This window comes from Protopterus annectens, chromosome 7.part0 (assembly GCF_019279795.1).
Source record: "Protopterus annectens isolate FY-2018-M chromosome 7.part0, PAN1.0, whole genome shotgun sequence".
NCBI classification, from domain to species: Eukaryota; Metazoa; Chordata; order Ceratodontiformes; family Protopteridae; genus Protopterus; species Protopterus annectens.
Genome location: NC_056739.1, coordinates 1,205,141,193 through 1,205,164,090, shown reverse-complemented (window position 1 = coordinate 1,205,164,090; position 22,898 = coordinate 1,205,141,193). Strand labels below are relative to the sequence as shown.

General features: G+C 43.6%; 1 protein-coding gene across 1 annotated transcript in view; it reads left to right on the top strand.

Moving 5' to 3' along the window:
* The window catches only part of IREB2 (iron responsive element binding protein 2), a 2,086,845-nt gene that overhangs the window by 1,614,946 nt on the left and 449,001 nt on the right, over nt 1-22,898 (top strand). The window contains exon 15 of the mRNA XM_044077824.1: nt 17,574-17,730. Within this exon, the coding sequence (XP_043933759.1) occupies nt 17,574-17,730 (157 nt within the window). The remainder of the gene's footprint in view (nt 1-17,573; nt 17,731-22,898) is intronic.

Genomic DNA, 22,898 nt, shown 5'->3' with positions numbered 1-22,898 from the left:
TGCCTGTATTATTGCATCTTTACTAATACAGGTCTTGGTTGCTTTCTCGTGGCCAGGTTTGGTGCATACGCTCAATGTACTCTTTCAGTTAACAAATCCTGGTCTGGAACATGAGTTCAGCTGCTTATTTGTGCTTTCATAAAATAAACACAGTCTGTTCTTTTTCTGTTCTACCAAACCATTTGACTGTGGATACTCTGGGCTACTCCTGACATGAGTAAAGTCTCATTCTTCAGCAAATCTTTTGAACTGTTGGCTTGTAAACTGTGCCATTGTCAGAAATAACTGTGCAGACTACCATGGACTGCAAATTAATGCTTCATCTTAGTAATGACAGTACTGGATGCTAGATTAGGAAGTAGGTTAATCTCAAACCAATTTGAATAAGAGTCTGCTAACACCAAATAACGTTGACCATTCCATTCGAAAATGTCATTGGCTACTGTCGACCAAGGCAGTTCAGGAATCTGGTTTAGCTGAAGTGGATGTTCTTCATGTTTCACTGTTCCAGTCATCACATTTGGGTTATCCCTGCCAGAGTAGCCCTCTGCCAGGCTAAATACCAGAGACCAGTATTTCTGTGTCGGCTGCTGTCACTTGAGGACTGAAGTCAGGTAGTTAGTGGTATAAAGGAAAGCAGCCGATGCCATTACATCAGTCTTTCTTGCCGTGGAGCCCGAAGCAGAAGCAGTTCCCACTAGTGCCGGTCGGCCACTACCTGAGTTTCGTTTCCAAATTGAAGTTGAAGTCTTCAAAAACTGAGTACCCCGTTGGGGATCCTTTTTTCTTGCACTAACCGATGTCAGAAAAAGTTAATAATTTTCTCGCCTGTGGAAAGCAAATACCACACCGGGACTTCCAAGTCTTACTACATCACTTGTCTAGGCCCAGACCATGACGTCCTTCATTGTTGGTTCTGTGCTTTAACGCCAGAACTATTTATCGTCGGGTCCTTATTGTAGCCAGATATTTCCATTTACAGTCCTCAAATTCCGAAAAAATTTAAAGATAAAGACAGAGACAGACCACAAAGGACCAAACCTTCTGACCACGCTACTGCTAAGCTGGTCGGCAGTCCTCCGGAACTCAGTGAGGTGCTTTTGCAGCCTCTGATGCCCACTTCAGTTAATTCACAGGCCGCTACCGAGACCCTTTCGGAGTCTGGTATGTCACAGAGCTCTTCTTCGGCTAAGGATCCTGCGGTCGTCTCTACCTTGGATGGGACCAGAGCCACTGTGCAGGCACCGGCTTCCAAGGAAGTCCTTCGCAACACAGAATCCCGACATAAACCGATGCCTTCTTTCACGGCTACCGATGTTCATCGAGTTACACTGCTGCAGTCATTACACTTGGGTTATCCTGCCATCAGGCGGTCCTGCAGTCGGCCAGAGTTCAAAAGTCTTGGTCCTGCGTCGGTTGCTGTCATTTCTTCCCTGACGTCAGTGCGCCAGGGGTATATAAGATGCATCCGACGCCATTTTCTTCGGTCTTTCTTGCCGTGTGATGCCCGAAGCAGAAGCAGTTCGTAAGTGCCGGTCGGCCGACTCCTGAGATTTTCAAAGTCGAATTTCAGATCCGAAGTCTTCAATAAAGCTAAGTACCCCGTTGGGGAAATTTTTTCTTGCCTCAGACCGATGTCAGAAAAAGTTAATAATTGTATTTCTTGTGGGAAGCAAATACCTCATAAGGACTTCCACTCTTACTGTATTCCATGCCTAGGCCCTGGTCACGATGTCACCAGTTGTCGGTTTTGTGCTAGATTTAACAAACGCACTATAAAAAGACGTTTTTATTTTGCTTTGCACTACTTTGGCCGAAGGTTCAATTATACCATGCCATCGGAACAACCGACGACCTCAATACCTAAAAACCGCAAAGACAAGGATAAAGACAGGCATCCGAGGTCCAAAACCGATGATGAAACCTCTTCTAGGCCAGTCGCTGGTTTGCCGGTTCTCAGTGAGGCGCTTTCACAGCCCCTGTCAGACAGGCCACAGAGAGGCAGATACAGATGCCCAAGAGGCAGATCTCAACCCCAAGGCTCAAACAGACAACGACAGTGGGGCTCCTCAACCCCAAAAGGAGGTGAGGACAAGTCTCACCCTTACAGGAAACAGTCACAATGACTTTCCCCTTCGTACGCCAAACACGTCCCTTTTGGAAGCCCCCTTAGGGGGAAAACTAGCACTTTTTTATCAAAACTGGCAATCAATCACCCAAGACAAATGGGTTCTGAATATTGTGTCTCAAGGTTACAGGTTTCACTTTCACAATTTACCAAGGCTAAAAGGAATGCCAGACCTGCCACAAAATCAATAGGCAGAGGCACAAAAACATATTTCAGCCCTCATGAACATGAGTGCTGTTCAGAAAGTACCACAACAGGAACAAGGACAAGACTCTTCCTGGTCCCCAGAAAGGACAAGGCCTGGAGGCCCATACTAGACCTTTCAATTTTGAATACTTACCTGGATATTCCAAAATTGAAAATGTTGACATTACAGCAGCTTCTACCCATGCTGGGCAAGAAGGCTTGGCTTGTTACGCTGGACCTCAAAGAGGCATACCTGCATGTCCCTATCAAACAAAATTGCAGAAGATACCTCAGATTCAAAGCTGGTACAATGCACTACCAATTCTCTGCACTGCCCTTTGGCTTATCTACTGCGCCCAGGGTCTTCACAAAGTGCCTGGCACCAGTAATTGCATTTTGCAGACAAAAAGGAATTCAAATATATCCATACCTGGACGACTGCCTCATTCAAGCAGAGACAAAGGACATTCTTCTACAGCATCTGGTGTTTGTAAAAAGGTTGCTAATTTCTCTAGGGTACACAGTAAACGAAAGGAAATCAAAACTAGTGCCCTCGCAACAGATTATATTCCTGGGTGCCAGCTTAAATACAACGGCCCAGATGGCTTACCTCATGCCAGACAAACAAGTTCAACTAACTTAATATTTTCAATTACTGGCAAAAAAGTCCCATCTCCCTGCAAGAAAAATTCTGCAGGCCCTGGGATTCATGGCATCCTGCATTCTACTAATACCATATGCCAGACTGCATATGAGGAAATTACAATGGTACCTAAAAAGTGTTTGGACTCACCACTCTCACAGTTTAGAAGCAGTAATACCAATGATACCCTGCCTACAACAGGAGTTTCGATGGTAGGCACAGGCATGTCACCTAAACAAGGGTCAGCCTTTACCCAACCAACAGCCAGGCAAACTCTAACAACAGATGCTTCGGATTACGCCTGGGGGAGTACACATGGCAGGAAAATGCATTCAGGGCAAGTGGACCACAGACCAGATGCATCTTCACATCAATCAAAAAGAGATGTTGGCTGTTCAAAATGCCCTAACAGCTTTCAAGGACCTCCTGCATCCAGGACAATTACTACTAAAGGCAGACAACACCACAGTAATGTGGTACATAAACAAGCAAGGGGGCACTCATTCTTATCCCCTATGCAGGCAAGCCATGACCTTGTGGAACACAGCTCTAACGTATCAAGTTCACCTGCAAGCACAATTCCTGCCAGGAAAGAAAAATACTCTGGCAGACGATCTAAGCAGAAATATCATGGACCCTCACGAATGGAAGTTGAATCCACAAATCTTCAGCATGGTAACGCAAAAATGGGGATGCCCAGACATAGATCTGTTTGCCTCACCACTGAAATGCCAACTACAAAAATTCTGCACAAGGACTTATCACAAACAAGCATTGAAAGTGGACGCTCTCCTGTTCAGCTGGAAAAACCTAAAAGTTTATGCCTTCCCGCCACTGCCTCTCCTTTCAAAGGTACTCCTAAAAGCCAGACAAGAAAAACCACAGATGATACTGATTGCTCCAGACTGGCCACGCCAGCACTGGTATCCTATCTTAAGGAACTTGGCTCAAGGACCACCATGGATTTTGCCTCAAATTCCACACCTTCTGACTCAACAAAACAATCAGATCCTGCATGGTCAGCTCAAAACCCTAAACCTAGCTGCATGGCAGATACATTAGCCAAACAGGCAACACCTCTCTCTAAAGCTGTTATGGATGTCATTTTGGAGGCCAGGAGGCCAGCACCAGGAAAGCTTACTCAGAAAAATGGAAGAGATTCTGCGCCTGGAACCAGGCTCAAAACCTTGACCCTCTTGTTCCAAACATTCCTCAGATTTTACAATACTTAACTGAGATGCTGGACAGAGGCCTATCCTTCTCATCAATTAAGATCCACGCCTCTGCCATTTCAGCACATTACAACACGGATCCTCCTTTATTTTCTCATCCCTTGCTAAAGCAGTACCTCAGAGGGGCTAAAACCATAAGACTGCCCCGGAGAGCACCAACACCGACTTGGGACCTCAATTTCGTTTTGGAAAAACTGACCCTGCCACCTTTTGAGCCAGCCAATACAGCCGATCTAAAATTTTAATCATGGAAAATAGCTCTGCTCCTGGCAGTAACTTCAGCACGAAGAGTCTCAGAGCTACAAGCATTAATGGCAGTGGAACCTTTTATAATTTTTCATCAGGACAGGGTTTCTTTAAGGACAAACCCTACCTTTATGCCAAAGGTGATATCTAGTGTGGCTCTCAACCAAACCATCCATTTGCCAACTTTTTATCCAAACCCCCAGAATAAAGGGGAGAAACTTCTGCATTCTTTGGACATACACAGGCAGCTACGCTTCTACTTGGACAAAACAAAAGCTTTGAGGAAAACTGAGCAACTGTTTGTAGCATATGCTGCAGGATCACAGGGCAAGGCTATCTCAAAGCAAACTATATCCAAATGGCTAGGACACTGTATTCATTACTGCTACACACAGCATGGAAAAACAGTCCCAAATACCATTAGGCCACATTCCACCAGGGCAACAGCCACTTCAACAGCCTTTCTCAGAGGGGTACCTACCAAGGAAATTTTGGAGGCTGCAACTTGGAGTTCAGTGCACACCTTTACCAAGCATTACCACCTGCCTCTTTACTCTAAATCCAGAGCAGGATTTGCCACTGCAGTTCTGCAAGGCCTTATAGCCAATCCTAACTCTTTATAGACCAGCCACCCAACCTTAGCTTTGGGATTCTACCCAAGTGTAATGACTGCAGCAGTGTAACACGATGAACATAGTACAGTTTTGTACCTACCATAAATGTAGATGTTTCGAGTGTTCACACTACTGCAGTCCAGGTTACCCTCCCTCCATCCCCTCTGAACTAGCTGGACTTACCTATACCTTTTTATCCTGTACAACCTTTGTGGTGTATTTGCTTGTAACTGAAGGTATTGTTTTTATTTTATATGTATATTTTTTATTAGCAATATGTATTGCCTACCTATTGGGGGCACCTGCCATCTGGGGCAAGAAAAACTGAAGAAAATGGTGTCGGATGCATCTTGTATACCCCTGGCGCACTGACGTCAGGGAAGAAGCGACAGCAACCGATGCCAGACCAAGACTTTGGAACTCTGGCCGACTGCTGGACCTCCTGACGGCAGGATAACCCAAGTGTAATGACTGCAGCAGTGTGAACACTCGAACATCTACATTTATGGTAGGTACAAAACTGTATCTTCTTTCAAAAACAACCAAGTTCCGTAGGCCCAGGTTCGAACCACCCCCCAAAAAAACAACTACCCTTTCTCAGGTGCCTGCTCCTTTGCCTCAGTCTCAAATGCTTAAAATGGCAGAAGACCTTATCATGCTGATTAGGGGAAGCCAAGCCACTCCTTCAAAAAGGAAAAGAGATCTGTCCCCAGTAGTTTTGTCTGAACAAGAGTCAGATGAATCCGATGCATCTGACTATGAAGACATGCAGCCCCTCTCCACATATAAGGATTCTGATGCAGAGGAATCCATTCCTTCAGCCTCTCCCCCAGAGGATTTTTCCTTTGGAGAAACCCTGCATACTTTAAGGGAGCATTTCAGATGGGAGAGTCAAGACTACGCACAGTCTACAAAGAGTCTCAGAGAGTTCCTCGACCTTCCACAACACAGGCCCTTAGCCATCCCCTCAGTCCTAGATGTGGTGGACGGTGTCTTCCTTGAATCCAGCTTGGCTCCAGACGCCCTCCCTCCTGCTCCCAGAAAACCAGACAGGTACTTACAGAGTCCCTGACTCTCACAAATATAATTTTAAAAATCCAACAGCGGACCCTGAGTTCATTACTCAAGGGCCAAAAAGGATTAAAGCAACCTCATCTAAGAATCCCACCCCCTCAGATAGGGATTCCCGAGCACTAGACACATGGGGTAAAAAAGTATACACCTCAGCTACTCTTGGTATCAGGGCACTAAATTGTCTGTTCCATATGCTTAAATATCAGCAACATACCTTGGAACTCCTTAAACAAAAAATGTCCTGCTTTCCTGCATGGGCAGAATCTAAAGATTTACAGGACTTAATGCATTCTGCTGGCCAAGTAACTGAACACACTTTGCACTGTGGTTTTGTTGCCCTAGAAGCTTCTTGCAGGGCAGCAGTCACTGGATCTGTCATTAGAAGACATCATGGCTTAAGGAACAACCCTTGCCAGACCATGTCAAATCAAAACTGTTTGATGTACCCTTGCACAAAGATAACTTACTTGGTACTAAAGCAGAAGAGGTCTTAAAAAGATGGAAGAAAAAGCAAAGTCTATGCAGACTGTTAAAGATTTCTTACAGGTACAGCAGGCATTTTCCCTCCAAGCACTGGTCCTTTCCTGCTCCTAGTAAACAGGGTCAGCCTAGGCCCCGTGGAAAGAGACCTCTCAGACAGCAGTCCTGGGGGTTGCAGAGATCTAAGCAGTGGACTGCCTCCACTTCAAAACCAGGGAGTTCTAAGCCACCCCCTTATGGTAAGAACTCACAGTGACTGACCCCCTCCCGACCTTGCCTGTGCTCACCTTCACATACCCCAGGAGGAAAACTTTCCTTTCACTCAAGCACCTGGTCCACCATTACCAAGGACCAATGGGTTCTGAACATTGTGTCTCAGGGGTACAAATTCTCCTTCCACACCTTTCCAACCTCAAAGGGTTCCCATATCTACCACCAAATCAGTGAACAGAGGCTCAAAAGCCAATCCATTCCCTGCTCTCCTTGGGGGCAGTAGAGCACGTTCCTGCAGAGTACATATGTCAAGGCTTCTTCTCCAGACTTTTTCTGGTGCCCAGAAAAAAAGGGAACCTGGAACTCCATCCTCAATCTATCCATTCTAAACACCTTCCTGGTGATCCCAAAATTCAGAATGCTCACTCTCCAGCAGCTGCTACCCATGCTGTCCAAGGATGCTTGGCTAGCCACCCTGGACCTAAAAGAGGCCTACCTCCACATTCCCATCAGGGAGTCCTGCAGAAAATATCTCCGCTTCAGGGCAGGAGCTCAACACTTTCAGTTCTCTGCACTTCCCTTTGGCTTATCTACTGCTCCCATAGTTTTCACAAAATGCCAGGCTCCGGCCATTGCCTTTTGTAGACAAAGAAATATTCAAATTTACCCCTACTAAGATGACTGCCTTATTCAGGCAGATAGCCAGGAAATGCTGCTCAAAGACCTGGCCTTTGTAAAGGACCTACTAACCTCCCTAGGGAAACAATCAAAGAAAAAAAATCCAGACAGATACCCACCAAAAGGATAATCTTGTTGGGAGCAAGTCTGGACACAGCATCCCAGATGGCATGCCTAACACCAGAGAAACAAATTTTCCTATCAGCTTACTTCTATCAACTGGCCACCAGGTCGCAGCTTTCTGCAAGGAAAATCCTGCAAGCCTTGGGGTTCATGGCATCTTGCATACTCCTCATTCCATATGCCAGACTGCATATGAAGAAACTTCAATGGTACCTAAAGAGCCTTTGGTGTCCACACGCTCAAGATCTGGAAACTCTTCTACCTATTCTTCCTTGCCTGAGGAAGGAATTTCTTTGGTGGGCAACAGCCTGCTTCCACAACAAGGGAGGGACTGCCCTTCTCCCCACACCCTGCCACCCAGATCCTCACCACAGATGTATCAGACTACGCTTGGTGTGCACACCTGGACGGCAGGTGCATTCAGTGCCATTGGAACCCCCAGCAACTCCCCCTGCACATCAGTCAAAAAGAGATGATAGCTGTGCAGCAAGCCTTAATAGCTTTCAAACCCCTTCTCTCTGCAGGGGTTCTCCTGATCAAAACAGCCAACACCACTGTAATGTGGTACATTAACAAGCAGGGAGGGACTCATTCCTACCCGCTATGCAGGCTGGCCATGACCCTTTGGTTTACAGCCTCTTCCATGCAGCTACACCTCTTAGCACAATACCTGCCAGGCTCTCTCAACTCCCTGGCAGACCAATTAAGCAGAAAGCTTTTGGACCCCCACGAGTGGCAGATCAACAGAAACACCTTTTTCCTAATAACACAGTAATGGTAAACCCCGGAGGTCGACCTTTTTGCCTCTCACACTAACCATCAGCTCAGCAAATTTTGCACCAAGGAGCATCACTGCATGGCATGGAAAGTGGATGCCCTGTCCTTCCCCTGGGTAAACCTCTCGGTCTATGCCTTTCCTCCCCTACCTCTCATTCCTAGGGTACTGCTCAAAATAAGGGAGGAAAAACCAAGGACCATTCTCATAGCTCCAGACTGGCCCAGACAGCACTGGCACCCCTTGCTGCGCAGCCTGTCCCCACTGCCTCCATGGAATCTTCCTCAGATTCCAAACCTCCTAACCCAGAGGGAAGGGGAATTCATGCACCTGCAATTGCAGACACTCAATTTGGCAGCGTGGCTTATACCGTGACCAATCTGTCATCCTCAGTAAACAGGTTTCGGATTTTATCCGAGAGGCCAGATGCCCTAGCACCAGAAAGTCTTATGCAGATAAATGGAAAAGGTTTTGGACCCCCACGAGTGGATTCAGGCTAAGGGGGGCCAATGTGACACAGCCATCCATCCCTCTCATCCTGGATTACTTAGCTGACCTACTACACAGTGGTCTCTCTTTCTCCTCTATAAAAATTCATGCCTCTGCTATTTCTGCTCATTTTCCCATTGAGCAGCCTCTTCTTTTCACACCCTCTTATTAAACAGTTCCTCAGAGGGGCTACCAATTTGAGGCCCCCGAGAAGGGCACCAACACTAGCTTGGGACCTTAACTTTGTCTTGGAAAAGCTCACCCTGCCTCCTTTTGAACCAGCTTCTTCTGCAGAGCTAAAATTCCTCTCCTGGAAGACAGCCTTCTTCCTAGCCATCACTTCAGCCAGAAAAGTCTCTGAGCAGCAAGCAATCATGGCTGTGGAACCCTTCATCATCTTCCATGCAGAGAGGGTATCCCTCAGAACTTATCCATCCTTCATGCCCAAGGTGGTGTCCATTGTGGCTCTCAACCAATCCATCCATTTGCCCACATTCTTTCCTCACCCCCAAAACAAGGGAGAAAGGATTCTGCAATCTTTAGATGTGCACAGACAGCTCTGATACTATCTGGACAGGACTAAACCTGTCAAAGTCTGATCAACTGCTGGTTAACTTTGCTTCAGGGGCAGAGGGCAAAGCCATCTCCAAGCAAACCATTTCCAAATGGATAACACACTGCATCCATTTCTGCTACAAGCAGCATGGCAAGCCTCCCCCCAAGGGGGTCAGGACACACTCCACCAGAGCAGCTTCCACCTCTGCAGCTTTCCTCAGAGGAGTTCCCACCAGGGACATCCCGGAGGCTGCCACCTGGACATATGTTCACACCTTTACCAAGCATTACCACCTGCCTCTCTTTTCCAAATCCAGGGCAGGGTTTGCCTCTGCAGTCTTGCTAGCCAGCCCCTAGCTTCCTTGACTGCCTCCACCCTTGTCCTCATCTTTGGGAATTTACCCAAATGTGATGATTGCAACAGTGAAACATGAAGAACATAGTACAGTTGTGTACACTTACCATAAATGTAGATGTTTGACTGTCTTCACTGTTGCAGTCCTGGTTTCCGTCCCTCCATCCCCCTTTTTCTTTTTGTTACCGTTCTTCCTTGTTCTCCTTTCCTTACAAGGTTCATATTGGTATTTATTTTCCACTGGTGGGGTTCTGCCACTAGAGCCTGGCCTCCTACTTTGGGGGCTCCTGACAGGTTAGGGCAAGAAAAACTGATGTAATGGCATCCGCTGCCTTCCTTTATACCACTGACTACCTGACATCAGTCCTCATGCAACAGCAACCTACGCAGGAATACTAAGTCTCTGGTATTCAGGCTGGCCAAGGGCTACCCTGGCAGGGTAACCCAAATGTGATGACTACAGCAGTGAAGCGACTCTAACATCTACATTTATGGCAAGTGTACACAACTGTACTTTCTTTCTATTGATGTGACTTAGTACTATTACAGAACAAGATGAAAGTACTCATTGTCCTGTGACATAGAAGGTAAAAATACTAGACTTTTCGTCCATCTTTTAGTAGTCTCAGTTCCTGCGTGACCATGATGCAAGATAGTAGTGTACTCTTGTTGCAAGGAGTTTGGAGCAATTATTTTCGGACCTTTCATAATGATACCTGTGTCAGACAAAAATCTCATCTCTGTGTGGAAAGTAAGGTTGCACTTCTTGGAATAAACTAGATTGCTTGGATGGCCATCCTTGATTGATAAAGTAGTTGAGCCTCTAAAACTGGATCTGTGGCTGTGTGATCTCTCAGCTCATCAAGACATGTGATAGAAAAATTTCTCACTTCTATGAGTTCGAAATCAAGGCTCTCATTCTCATGCTGTTCAGTAGTGTTTCTGAGCGATCTGGATAACGTATCAGCAAGATAAAGAAGTTTGCCTTTCTAGTAGACAAAAATTATACTTTTGCAATCTGGCTAGAGTGGAATGCATAGGCTTTCTCAGGATAGTGACTAAAGGTTGGTGATCTGTTTAGATCTGGATAGGTCTACCATAAAGATAATCATGGAACTTTGAACAAGGAAACAATTGCCAAAAGCTCTTTCTTGATCTGAGCATACTGCATTTCAGTTTGGGTAAGAGTTCTTGATGCCTATGCAACAGGTTGACACTGTTGTAGAATGACTGCACCTAGACCAAATTTCGAAAGCATCACATGAAAGAATAACTGGTTTGTGAACATCATAGTACCTGAGTGTTGGTGGACTGGCAATTTTCTGTTTCAAGACATCGAATGCTGTTTGGTGCTGTTCTAACAAAGACCAGGCTACATCTTTACGTGTCAGCTCTCTAAGTGGTACTGAAGGTTGTCTCAAGTCTGGAATGAACTTGCCTAAGTAGTTAACCATCCTAAGAAAATGTTACAGGGCTTGAACATTGTCTGGAGCTGGCATCTCGATAATGGCCGTTTGTTTAAAAGGGTCTGGTCGTAGGCCTGAACTGGTAAATAAATGACCAACATAAGTAACTTCTTGTAGCTTGAATTTGCATTTCTGTGGATTGAGCTTAAGATTCACTTGACATGCTCTTTTCAGAACTTTTCTGCGGTGTCTGTCATGCTGAGCTTCACCATTACGCACTGCTAGTATGTCGTCTACTATAGTAGCACAAGGATACCCAGAAAACAGTTGCTCCATTGCATATCGAAAGATTTCAGTTGCAGAATTTATCCCAAATGGCATTCTCAAAAATCTGTACCTTCCAAACAGAGTACTGAAAATAGTGAGCAATGAAAATTTCTTGTCAAACTGAATTTGCCAAAATGAACTGTTCGCATGCAAGACAGAAAAAACAGTGGCATTTGGCATCAGAGCTGCGACTTTTTCGACTGTGCGCATTGGATGATGAGATCTTTTTAGTGCTTTTTTCAAATCTCACGAATCAATACATATCCTGATGTCATCTGAGCTTTTCTTAATGAGCTACCACCATGGAAGATACCCATTCAGTTGGTTTATCTACTGGACAAATCATACCTTGTCGCACCATTTTATCTAGTTTGGCTTTGACTTTGTCCTTCATTGCTATTGGAACTTTTCAAGCTGGCCTGATAACTGGACTGACATCTGGGTCTAACTTCATAGAGTACACAACTGGAAGCTTCCCTAGTTTGTCTTTGAAAAGATCAGCATAGGTAGAAAAAATATATAAAATTCGGGTAGTGGTCTTTTAAGCTAATATCATGGACTTCCTTGTTGAAAGCAGTCCCATTTTCAAACTGTCTCTGAACCCTAATAATGACTGGACATGCCTCTTGACCAAATAAAATAACAGTGTAGCATCTCCCAGCAGAGTAACATGAAAGCACTACTGAGCCTTCAGTCTGAATTTCTTCACCATCATAAGCAACAAGCTTTGCACACTGTGCCAAATCAAGCCTTTCACCATGATACACACTAGCAAATGTTTCTGCTGACATAACATTGCACTTGTAACCTGTGTCAGCGTTGAGCTCTATGGGTTTTCCATTTATCCGAACAGTACAAAATACTTCATTCTTTGCCCTAAAATCTGCATTAACTGTTTCATAAAGCACTGACATGCCATCAACATAAAGAGTAGAGTTACAGCTTTCTAATTGATCAACTAGTTTCTAGAAATGGTCCATTTTAATAAAACAATGTGGGCCTTTTGATTTACAAAACCTTTTGAAATGATTCCGCTTATTGCATTTGTGGCATTGCTGACTAAAAGCTAAACATTTTTCACTGTTAGGTTAATGATTTCCATCACAATTATGACAGTTGGCAATGAAACTGGGCGGGGGCCCATGCTTTGAATTTGTTGAGTCACTCTTATGGTTCACTGAGACTGTGCAAACTCTGGAATTTGCTGGAAAGCTCTGGAGTTTACCAATGAATGCTGCATGGGCAACAGTTGCTGCCATGTGCTCGGACCTGTTTCTTTTTACCACATGCTGCATACTATGGACATGAGCTCTAAAAGTTACTGGAAACATGCATCTCTCGTTTGTAAGCATATTTGTGTGCTTTTCTGTGAGCTCATATATCTGACAAATCTCAATGGCCTTATTCAAAGTTAAATCACTGTCATGAAGCAAAATCTTTCTCACAGCATCATCTTTAATACCACACACAAGTCTGTCTTTTATCAACTCATCCCTTAAATCACCAAATCTGCACGTTTTAGCCCTATTCCTCAAGTCAGTTATATGTGCTACAAAAGTTTCACCAGGATTTTGATCCCTTGTGTAAAATAAGTGCCTTTCCATTGTAACATTTGTCTGGAGGGGGGTATTGCACATTTCTCTAAATTTATGTTTTAAGCACTTTGAGTCCTCCCTTGACTCAGTCGGTACAACAGTATGACTGTTTTCCCCCTCTCCTGCAAAGATAGCAGGTGCATACATAGATGAACGTTCCCTTTCAATGACTTCTGACCCAGCTAAATAGTAGAATAAATGCCTTTGTACAGTCATCTTTATCAGAAAATGCAGCCTGTATGAAAATGTAGTACTCTTGCTCACTCTCCAGTTCTCTGCAATATTATTGTCAAACGCAAGTGCACTGGGTTTTCGAAATCCGTCTGCCATGCCCACAAGGTATGCGTAAACGCACTGAAAATATAGTTCTTCTAATTATGTATGAACAAAGTGTTCTTTGAGCTTGTAATAACATTCAGATGCACAATAAACTCTTCAAACTACTGTAGTTTGCGAAATATGTATTGAAATGGCTATATTTTGCTAAATAAGTTTACTGTAATACTGCACAAACATGCAAACACTTTATACACTTCTGATAACTTGGATATCTTTAATCAATACAAAAAAAACATGCTTAGCGAAATGCGGTCTTTCCCCCTTATTTTATTAGTTTTTTGCAAATTCGGACTTTATTTCAAACATTTTCCATAGTAATTTGAATATTTTTATCAATTTCGGACATATTGGTTTATTCGAATATCGTTTAGAGCAGAGTATGCCCTGTTTCATATTTTGCGAAAAATAAATTATTTGAGCAAGTTTTAACAATTGAAATTAGTTTTTGACCTGTTTTGCGAATTATACATGCAGTAGGGATGATCCAATCGTATATATTCCCCAATACCAATCAGGTACCTCTTGGACTCAAATTGAAGAAACTGGAGCTCTTTCTGACAACAAGTAGTTTTGGCCATGCTTCCTTTTAACACCATGCTCTTTTAAACATGCCTGTTCTGACACCATGTAGCTCATCACTCTCTAACGTAGGTGACAAGCAGGTGGGGTAGTTTGTTTAGCTGCTTTATTACATAGAAACACATCAGGATGGATAGCAGCATCATAAAATATAAACAAACTGATTAACAGACAGGCCTTGCATACATACATGCTTACATCTTAACAGCTTACTACAAAATGGCAGTCAGACTCGCACGTGCTCAGTATTTATACACTTGTGCAAGCCATTAGTTTCCTAAAGGTACACCCATTGATCTACAATGGTCCACCCTTGTCAAGAAGGATAACCATTCCAGTCATCCATTCTCATGGTACAAATCCTGTTTTAGGTTGTAGTTAAACTTACTCAAGTGGTCCTGATATGTTGTTTCTCCAGCTATATATATCCTGGGATATTGTCGAGGCCCATTGAGTCTGTGTTTTTGGTCTTAGCGAGTGCAGCCAGGATCTGCTGCCTGTTAATAGTTGGGGAGGGTATGCTTGTAAGCATTTCAAGGAGTGGGGAGGCAGGGGGAGTGAAGTTTTGAGCTGAATTTGTCAGCCAGCAAATTCACTTTGTTACGGTGTGTAGTGAAGGTGACACCATTGACCACCAGTTCAGTGCACTGCTACCTTTGAGATTTCAGACGTAGCTGTAGAAAGCCTTGTGTTTGTCTTTAGCATGTGAAGCTATCTTGACTTTGTAATTGGCCTTGTCGGACTTAATTAAGCTTCTTACTTTCCTATTTAGTTTAATTAGAGAGCTCCTGTCATTATGGAAGTTGCTTTTTCTGATTTTAGCCATAACTCTTTTCTTTTGTTATGCACCCTGTTAAGGTAAGGATTCTACCAGTGATGTTTGCTTGTACAGTTTTTCGGGCTTAACTTCTAGTAGTTGCAGAAGCTTATTTACATGGCTGTACATGGTCTCTGTGAACGATTCCCCATAAGTTGTTAATTTCAGGGCTTGGGGGGGCATTGAATTTTGATAGACTATTGCTTAGTAAGTTGTAGTTTGCTTTGGAATAGTTCCTAACTGATACAGGATTTGTTGGAGTTACTACACTGATTTTTATTTCAAAGGGGACAGCTTTGTAGTCCGTTCTCACCAGTGAGGATGTGACACTGTGGTGGGAAGCAGCATTTTCCCATACTGGTGAGTACCAGGTCCAGTATGTTTGACCTCTGGTGGGTGTGCACACTGTCTGGTCAAAGGTAACTGTGTTAATAAAGTCCAAGAATTGTTGTGCTTTGAGTATGAGGGATTATATGTTTGCCATTCTATACAGGGGTAGTTAGTCTCCCATGAATAGGGTATTTGGTTTAATGGTGACCGTCTCCAGTAGGTCTAGCTATGAGCTATGGAATTGTAGGGATGTAGAGGTTGTGACCTAAAACTTGCTAGGATATGGTATGGGGCTTTGTCTGTGGAGAAATGTGCGTGGATAAATTTCAGAGTATCATCCTGTTAAGCCAACGTAGAGTTATACTTGTAACCTAGACTGGGACTTCTTAACCTTTTGTCCGTATCTGTGTGGCCTGTTGTCTAAGTGTGTGAAAAGTACTGAAGCCTTGCACTGATGGAGTACTTTCTGTGGATTTGAACCATGTCTCAAAATGACATGTTCTGGCAGCATAGTCTGCATTTCTGCTGAAAATGAAAGATGTTCTTTAAATTTGCCATATAGAAGAAAAGCATTGATGCACAGAGCAGGTGCAGCCTTCCTGTACATTGATTTTAGAGTGCAGCATATCCAGGCTCTAAGACTGAATGTTGGAAGTGAGGTGCATTTCTCATAAAAGAGGGTAGCAAGAATGAAACCAAGAGAGAACATACTTAGCAATGCCCATAGTTAAGGATGAAATGCTTGCTAAACTATTGTCCATGTCAGAAGAGTACCGAAGTAGTGTTGCAGGCATGTAAATAAGCTACCAAAATAACAGTGAACTGAAAGTCAGTATATCCATCTGTAGTAGTGAGGATAATAGTAACAGAAAAGATCAACACAACAGAAAAGTAATAGTGGAAGAAAATAATACGGGCCACCCTAAAAATAGGAAATTAATTGGCTGTGTGCCAATATTCAGACACACTACCCAATGGGAAGGCATGAACTTGGAGTGAAAGGTAGCATTCCTAAGCCAGAATCAAAAGAAGTATCACTGATAGGGCTCTGTCACAGGTGTCAGGTTTCCTAAAAGTTTGCCTTAGACAACTAGATTTAGTTGCAACATGGTATGGATCAGTCTTTCTACCCTTTTATTTCAGAAGTAGGTATGAGAAAATACCCGTGTGTGTATGTGTGTGTGTGTATGTATATATATATATATATATATATATATATATATATATATATATACGTATATATATGTATATATATATATATATATATATATATATATATGTATATACATATATATATGTATATATATATATATATATATATATGTATATATATATATATATATATATGTATATATATATATATATATATATATATATATATATATATATATATATGTATGTGTGTGTGTGTGTATATATATATATATATATATATATATATATATATATATATATATATATATACACACATATATACACACACACACACACACACACACACACACACACACACATATGAGAAGCCAGTCATTTAGATTCATCTAGATGGCCTGCGGTGTTGGAATGAGGGACCATAATTAAAAGAATATTGGAACATGAGTGAACACCAAACTTTGAGGCAGATCGTGAAGACAGGCGAGAATCTTAAAAATGACCTTACAGAAGCAATAATTTGGAAACAGAAGGAGCTAAGAAAAACATTGTTAGAATAATTGACAAAATGTTTAAAGTTAATACTGCTTTTGGGAAGTGTAAAAAGCTGCAATAAAAGGAGGACAAAATCTCTCTGCAATAAAGCAAATGTGGGTGGGACTTGCAGCATAATGAATTCCTAGGCAAAAGAGAATGTGGCATACTCTTGGCAAAAAGGGCTTAATATTTTGTATGTATGGTAGGCAGCAAAAAATGCCAAACTTAATAAATTTAATGGTATGAGGGAGATGACCAGAAGATGAAACTGGAAGCTCAGCTCTTATTACATTACTGCTTTCTGTCAGCATTGGACAAATTCCAAAATGGTTAAGGTCTAGCATTAAAACGATACATTATGAGCTGGTGATAATGTGATTTATTTGCATGCAGTGTATGTTAGTACCAGCTTTCAAAAAGATTTATGAATTCTGAGTACTTTTATCCTTCTCACTAAGAGATTTAACAGTGGTAAATATGGTTCAGGGAGACAAGGAATTAATGTAGCTTTTTTATTCTCTGGAGATTGAAAGGTTCAAAGCATTACAAAAGATGAGAGAGATGTCCTGTACTTGAAGGTTATGGTGAAAAGCTGCAGTGATGAATTTCTGATAGTTGTGAGATTCAAACTCATTTCTCAGTTAATCAGTCTTACATGCATGGTCATTCTACCTACCTAATACATATTTTTTCTTTTTAGGGAAATTTAATATCCTGTGGCATTCTGTCTGGTAGCAGAAACTTTGAAGGACGTTTATGTGATTGTGTTCGTGCCATCTACCTCGCATCACCACCTTTTGTGGTAGCTTATGCCATTGCAAGTACCGTTAATATAGACTTTGACAAAGAGCCTGTAGGTAATCATCCAATTTATAGTTTCTATTTTACATGGGACTGGTAAATGGAACTAGGATATTAGAGTGTCATCTTTAAAACACATTTTTTAAGTCTGCTAGTAAAACATGCAGAGTTTGTTTTCTTGGTTTTTGTTTATATACCTGCAGCTTCAGGTTTAAGAATGATTTTTGAAATTGTTTCATGCTTTCCTGGACAGAAAAAATGTTTTTGTTTGTGAGGCAAAAAAATGGCATATTCCTCCATTTAATCTCAGAGGATGTGAAAGCAGCTTCACTTAGGGTCATATTTCTTTCAGATTAACCTGGTGTTCGCTTCTAAACTACTAGCGTGATATGTTTTTTATATATCGTTTCCTGCCCACTGTCTGCTATCCATCAGCTTTCCTGAAATTTGATTGATTTATTTGTTCCAGTAAAGGGAAAGCGAATCACTGAAGGGGCATCATCCAGATAGCCATTAAGGTTTTGCCATTTCAGTCGTAACCTCCAACCACTTACACAGTCAGTAAGTTCAACCTGTAGTTTCTGCCTCTTGAGCATACATACTACAGTGTATACATGGCTTTGGCTACAGCACGTTAGTTGGTGGTCACACCCGTGTCACTGCCCATTTGCTTTTGGTGTACCCATGGTGCACTTAGCCGTCAGTAGAAGTTAGTACAGTAAGGGGGCTGCTCACTCCCATTGTCTTGTGTGTGGTCTTATGGGTCACTAGTCAATCCCAAGTCCTCTAAGTCACAGGTATGCATCCCTTTTGCCTTGAAACGTATTAAACACTAGCTTGGCATGTGCTGTGCAGTACATAGTTATAGTTTTTATTTATTTTCTGATATCTCTTTAGCTTTATAAAGTTAGACGTAAGGCATGAATCATTTCTGAATGAGAGAGCACTCTGCAGCTTGTAAAGACAAACAGTGCTGCTGCCTGATTAATCCAGACAGCTTTGTAAAACTATTATACCTTGCTGGTATCAGCTGAAATGTTCTGTATGAGAACTGGCTTACTGATAAGAAGTGGATACTCACACCTGCAGGTAACCCTAGAGAATCTGGTAACTCAAAGGTACAGGAATGAATTCCTAGAACTTATAATGCTGTCTAGAAGGAAACAATTGTGGAGTCATTCCATACAGAAATAATCTGCTGATACACCAAAGAATGCTGTTCCAATAAAATGCAGATGTTCTTAGTGTTTCACTGTTGCAGTCATCACCTGTGGCTTATCCCTGCTGTGGTAGCCCTTGGCCGGCCCAAATACCAGAGTCAGTGTTTTTGTGCACCGGCTGCTGTCGCCTGTAGTCTGACGTCAAGTCATCAGTACTATAAAGAAGGCAGCCGATGTCATTTCATCAGTCTTTCTTGCCGTGGAGCCCGTAGCAAAAGCAGTTTGCATGAGTGCCAGTCGGTCACTACCAGAAGTTGAACTTCAGCAGAAAATGTCTAAAGCTAAGTACCCCATTGGGGACCCTTTTTTCTTGTCTAACCGATGTCCAAAAAAGTTAACAATTGTCTCTCCTGTGGAAAGCAGATCCCACACTGGGACTTTCATTCCTACTACATCACTTATTTAGGCCCAGACCATGATGTCCCTCATTGCTGGTTCTGTGCCCTCTTTAATGCGAGAACCATTCGCTGTAGAGCTCTTTTTGTAGTCAGTTATTTTTTATTCCGTCTTCCAATTCCGATATGGTGTCCATCAGCCAACAATCCGCCGATATTCTGAAAAAATGGAAAGATAGAGACATACCATACAAGGCTAAGCCTTCCGATGATGCTACCGCTAAGCAAGTTGTCAGTTCTCCAGAATTCAGTGAGGTGCTTTCGCAGCCCCGATGCCCGACTCGCTTTCTACGCAGGCCTCTGCTGAGACCCTTTTGGAGTCCACTTCGTCTTCCGAGCCTTTGGCTGTCTCTTCCTTGGTTGGGTCCAGAGCCGCAACGGCTTCCGAGGAGGCTGTTCGCACTACCGATTCTAGACAAAAAACGACGTCTTGTCTTCCGACTTCCGTTTCTCAGAGACTGATGGATTTTTTCAGGCCTCGAAGCCAGGCCACTCCTAGGAAATCTGTTTCTAGCCGCCATCTTACTACTGCTCCCCCACAAATTCAAATGCTTAAAATGGCGGAGGATCTCATCTCCCTTATCCGAGGTACTCAAGCCCCTACCCCAAAAAAGACAAAGGCTTCCTTTTCCAGAAATTCTGACAGACCAGGAGTCTGAGGAATCTGATTATTCTGCCTTTAAAGAGGAACAACAGCCCTTAACTGTTTATGAGGATTTGGATGCAGAGGAATCCATCCCCTCTGCCTCCCCTCCAGAAGACCTTTCCTTCAGGGAAACTCTCCACTCCCTCAGGGATTATTTTCATTGGGTATTTCAGGACTACCCACAGTCAAAGAAACAACCTAGAGAGTTTCTGGACCTGCCCCAGCACAGACCCCTGGCCATCCCTCCTATTGTAGAAGTGATGGATGATGTTTTCCTTGAGTCCAGCTTAGCCCCTGATGCCCTGCCTCCTGCTCCAGCTAAACCTGACAGGTACTAAAGAGTACCGGATTCTCACAAATACCTGTACAGGAACCCTGCTGCAGACCCTGAGGTCATTACATAGGGACCCAAAGGAGTTAAGACTAGTTCTGCCAAGAATCCTCTTCCTTCTGACAAAGATGCCAGAGCTCTGGACAGATGGGGTAAGAAAGGATACACCTCTGCAACCTTAGCTATCGGAGCACTCAGTTGTCAGTTCTATATGTTAAAATATCAACAACACACCTTGGAACAAATAAAGCAGACTATTGCTACCTCTCCTGACTGTGCCAACTCAAACGAGCTGGCAGAATTATTTCACTCTGCTGGTCAAGTGGCCAGGCACTCATTACAATGTGGATATGACGCCCTAGAAGCCTCTAGCAGGGCAGCAGCTGGTCAAGTGGCCAGGCCCTCATTACAATGTGGATATGATGCCCTAGAGAAGCCTCTAGCAGGGCAGCAGTGACAGGATCTGTTATTAGAAGACCTGCATGGCTGAAAGAACAACCTCTCCCTGATCATGTCAAGTCTAAACTTATTGATGCACCCCTAGATAAGGAACGCCTGTTTGGGGAAAAGGCAGAAGAGGTCCTAAAAAAGATGGAAGACAAAGCAAAATCTATGCAAACAGTAAAATATTTCTTTGAAGTTCAACCACCCAGATTCAGTAGAAACTTCCCCTCTAAGCACTGGGCCTTCCCTGCACCCAGCAGACAGGGTCAAAGTAAGGCCCACAGGGACAGGACGTCCAAGCCCCTATCCCAGGGCCAGCAAAGAAGCAAACAGTGGACCACTTCCACCTCTAAGGCAGGGAGTTCTATGCCAAGCTTCTATGGTAAATACTCAGAATGACCCCCCCCACACACACACACACACACACACACACACACACACACACACACCCTCCTTTCACTCATCTAAAGTTAGGAGGAAGGCTCACCCTCTTCAAAGACAATTGGGTCTCTATAACCAAGGGACCAGTGGGTATTAAAAATCATTTCTCAGGGATATGGATTCTCCTTCAGTGAACCTTCAATTTCAAGAGGGTACCCAGACCTCCCCCCAAACCACTGGGCAGAGGCATTAAAACAGTTAAAAACACTAATATCCCAGGGGACAGTAGAACCTGTCCCTCTGGATCAAACAGGAAAAGGTTTTTACTCCAGACTATTCCTTGTTCCCGGAAAAGTGGGCACTTGGCGCCCCAATCCTGGATCTATCCAAACTGAACAACCTTGTTGGTGGTCCCCAGATTCAAAATGCTAACCTTGCAACAGCTCCTGCCTATGCTCACACAAAATGCCTGGCGACACTAGACCTAAAAGATGCCTACCTCCACATCCCCATGTGGGAGTCGTGCAGAAAGTACCTGCGCTTCAGAGCAGGCTATCAGCACTTTCAGTTCTCTGCACTGCTCTTTGCCTTATCTACTGCTCCCAGAGTATTCACCAAATGCTTGGCCCCGTCTGCAGCATTCTGCAGACAGAGAAATGTACAGATTTACCCTTACCTGGATGACTGCCTCATTCAGGCGAAAAGCAAAGAAAAGTTACTCCAGGATCTTCTCTTTGTCAAAAAACTCCTAACTTCCATAGGGTTCACCATCAATGAGAAAAAAATCAAAGCAAAACCCCACCAGGAAAATTGTTTTCCTGGGAGCTGTGATAGACACAGAAACCCTAATGGCCTTCCTATCCCCAGAAAAGCAGAGCTTCCTGCCTCTCTGCTTCACCCATCTGGCTTCCAGAAGTCACCTCACTGCGAGGAAGGTCTTGCAAATCCAGGGATACATAGCATCTTGCATCCTTCTCATCCCGGTCACCAGGCTTCACATGAGAAAGCTTCGGTGGTACTGAAAGAACATTTGGTGTCAGCACTCAGTCCCTAGAGACCTCTCTCCCACTGATTCCTTGTATAAGGGATGGATTTCGCTGGTGGGCAGAGACCTGTGCCATGAACAAGGGTTTTACCTTCATCCTCTGCCCTTCCGGCCAGACCATCACCACCAACGCCTCAGACATAGCTTGGGGAGCTCACTTAGCAGGCATGTGTACCCAAGGGCTTTGGAATGCCCAGCAACTTCACTTGCACATCAACCAGAAAGAAGTGATGGCAGTGCAAAATGCTTTAACTTCCTTCCAACCCCATCTCAAGCCAGGGGTCCTCCTTATAAAAACAAGACACCACCACAGTAATGTGGTACATCAACAAGCAGGGGGGCATCCAATCTTACCCTCTGTGCAGGTTAGCCATGAGTCTGTGGCTTACAGCCACCTCCATGGGACTACCCCTGATTGCCCAATACTTACAGGGATCAACAACACACTGGCAGACCACCTAAGCAGAAACTTACTGGACCCCCATGAATGGCAGCTCCACAGAGAAATCTTTCTGGAAATCTCTCAGGAGTGGGGGACCCCAGAGGTGGAACTCTTTGCCTTGCACTTCAACCACCAACTGCACAAGTTTTGTACCAGGGAGCATCACCTCCGAGCATGGAAGGTGGAAGCCTTGACCTTCCCCTGGAGCTCCCTCTTTGTGTACCCATATTCTTCTCTGCCCCTTATTCCCAAGGTTATGATCAAAATAAGAGAGGAGAGACCAAAGGCCATCCTCATCACCCCAGATTGGCCCAGACAGC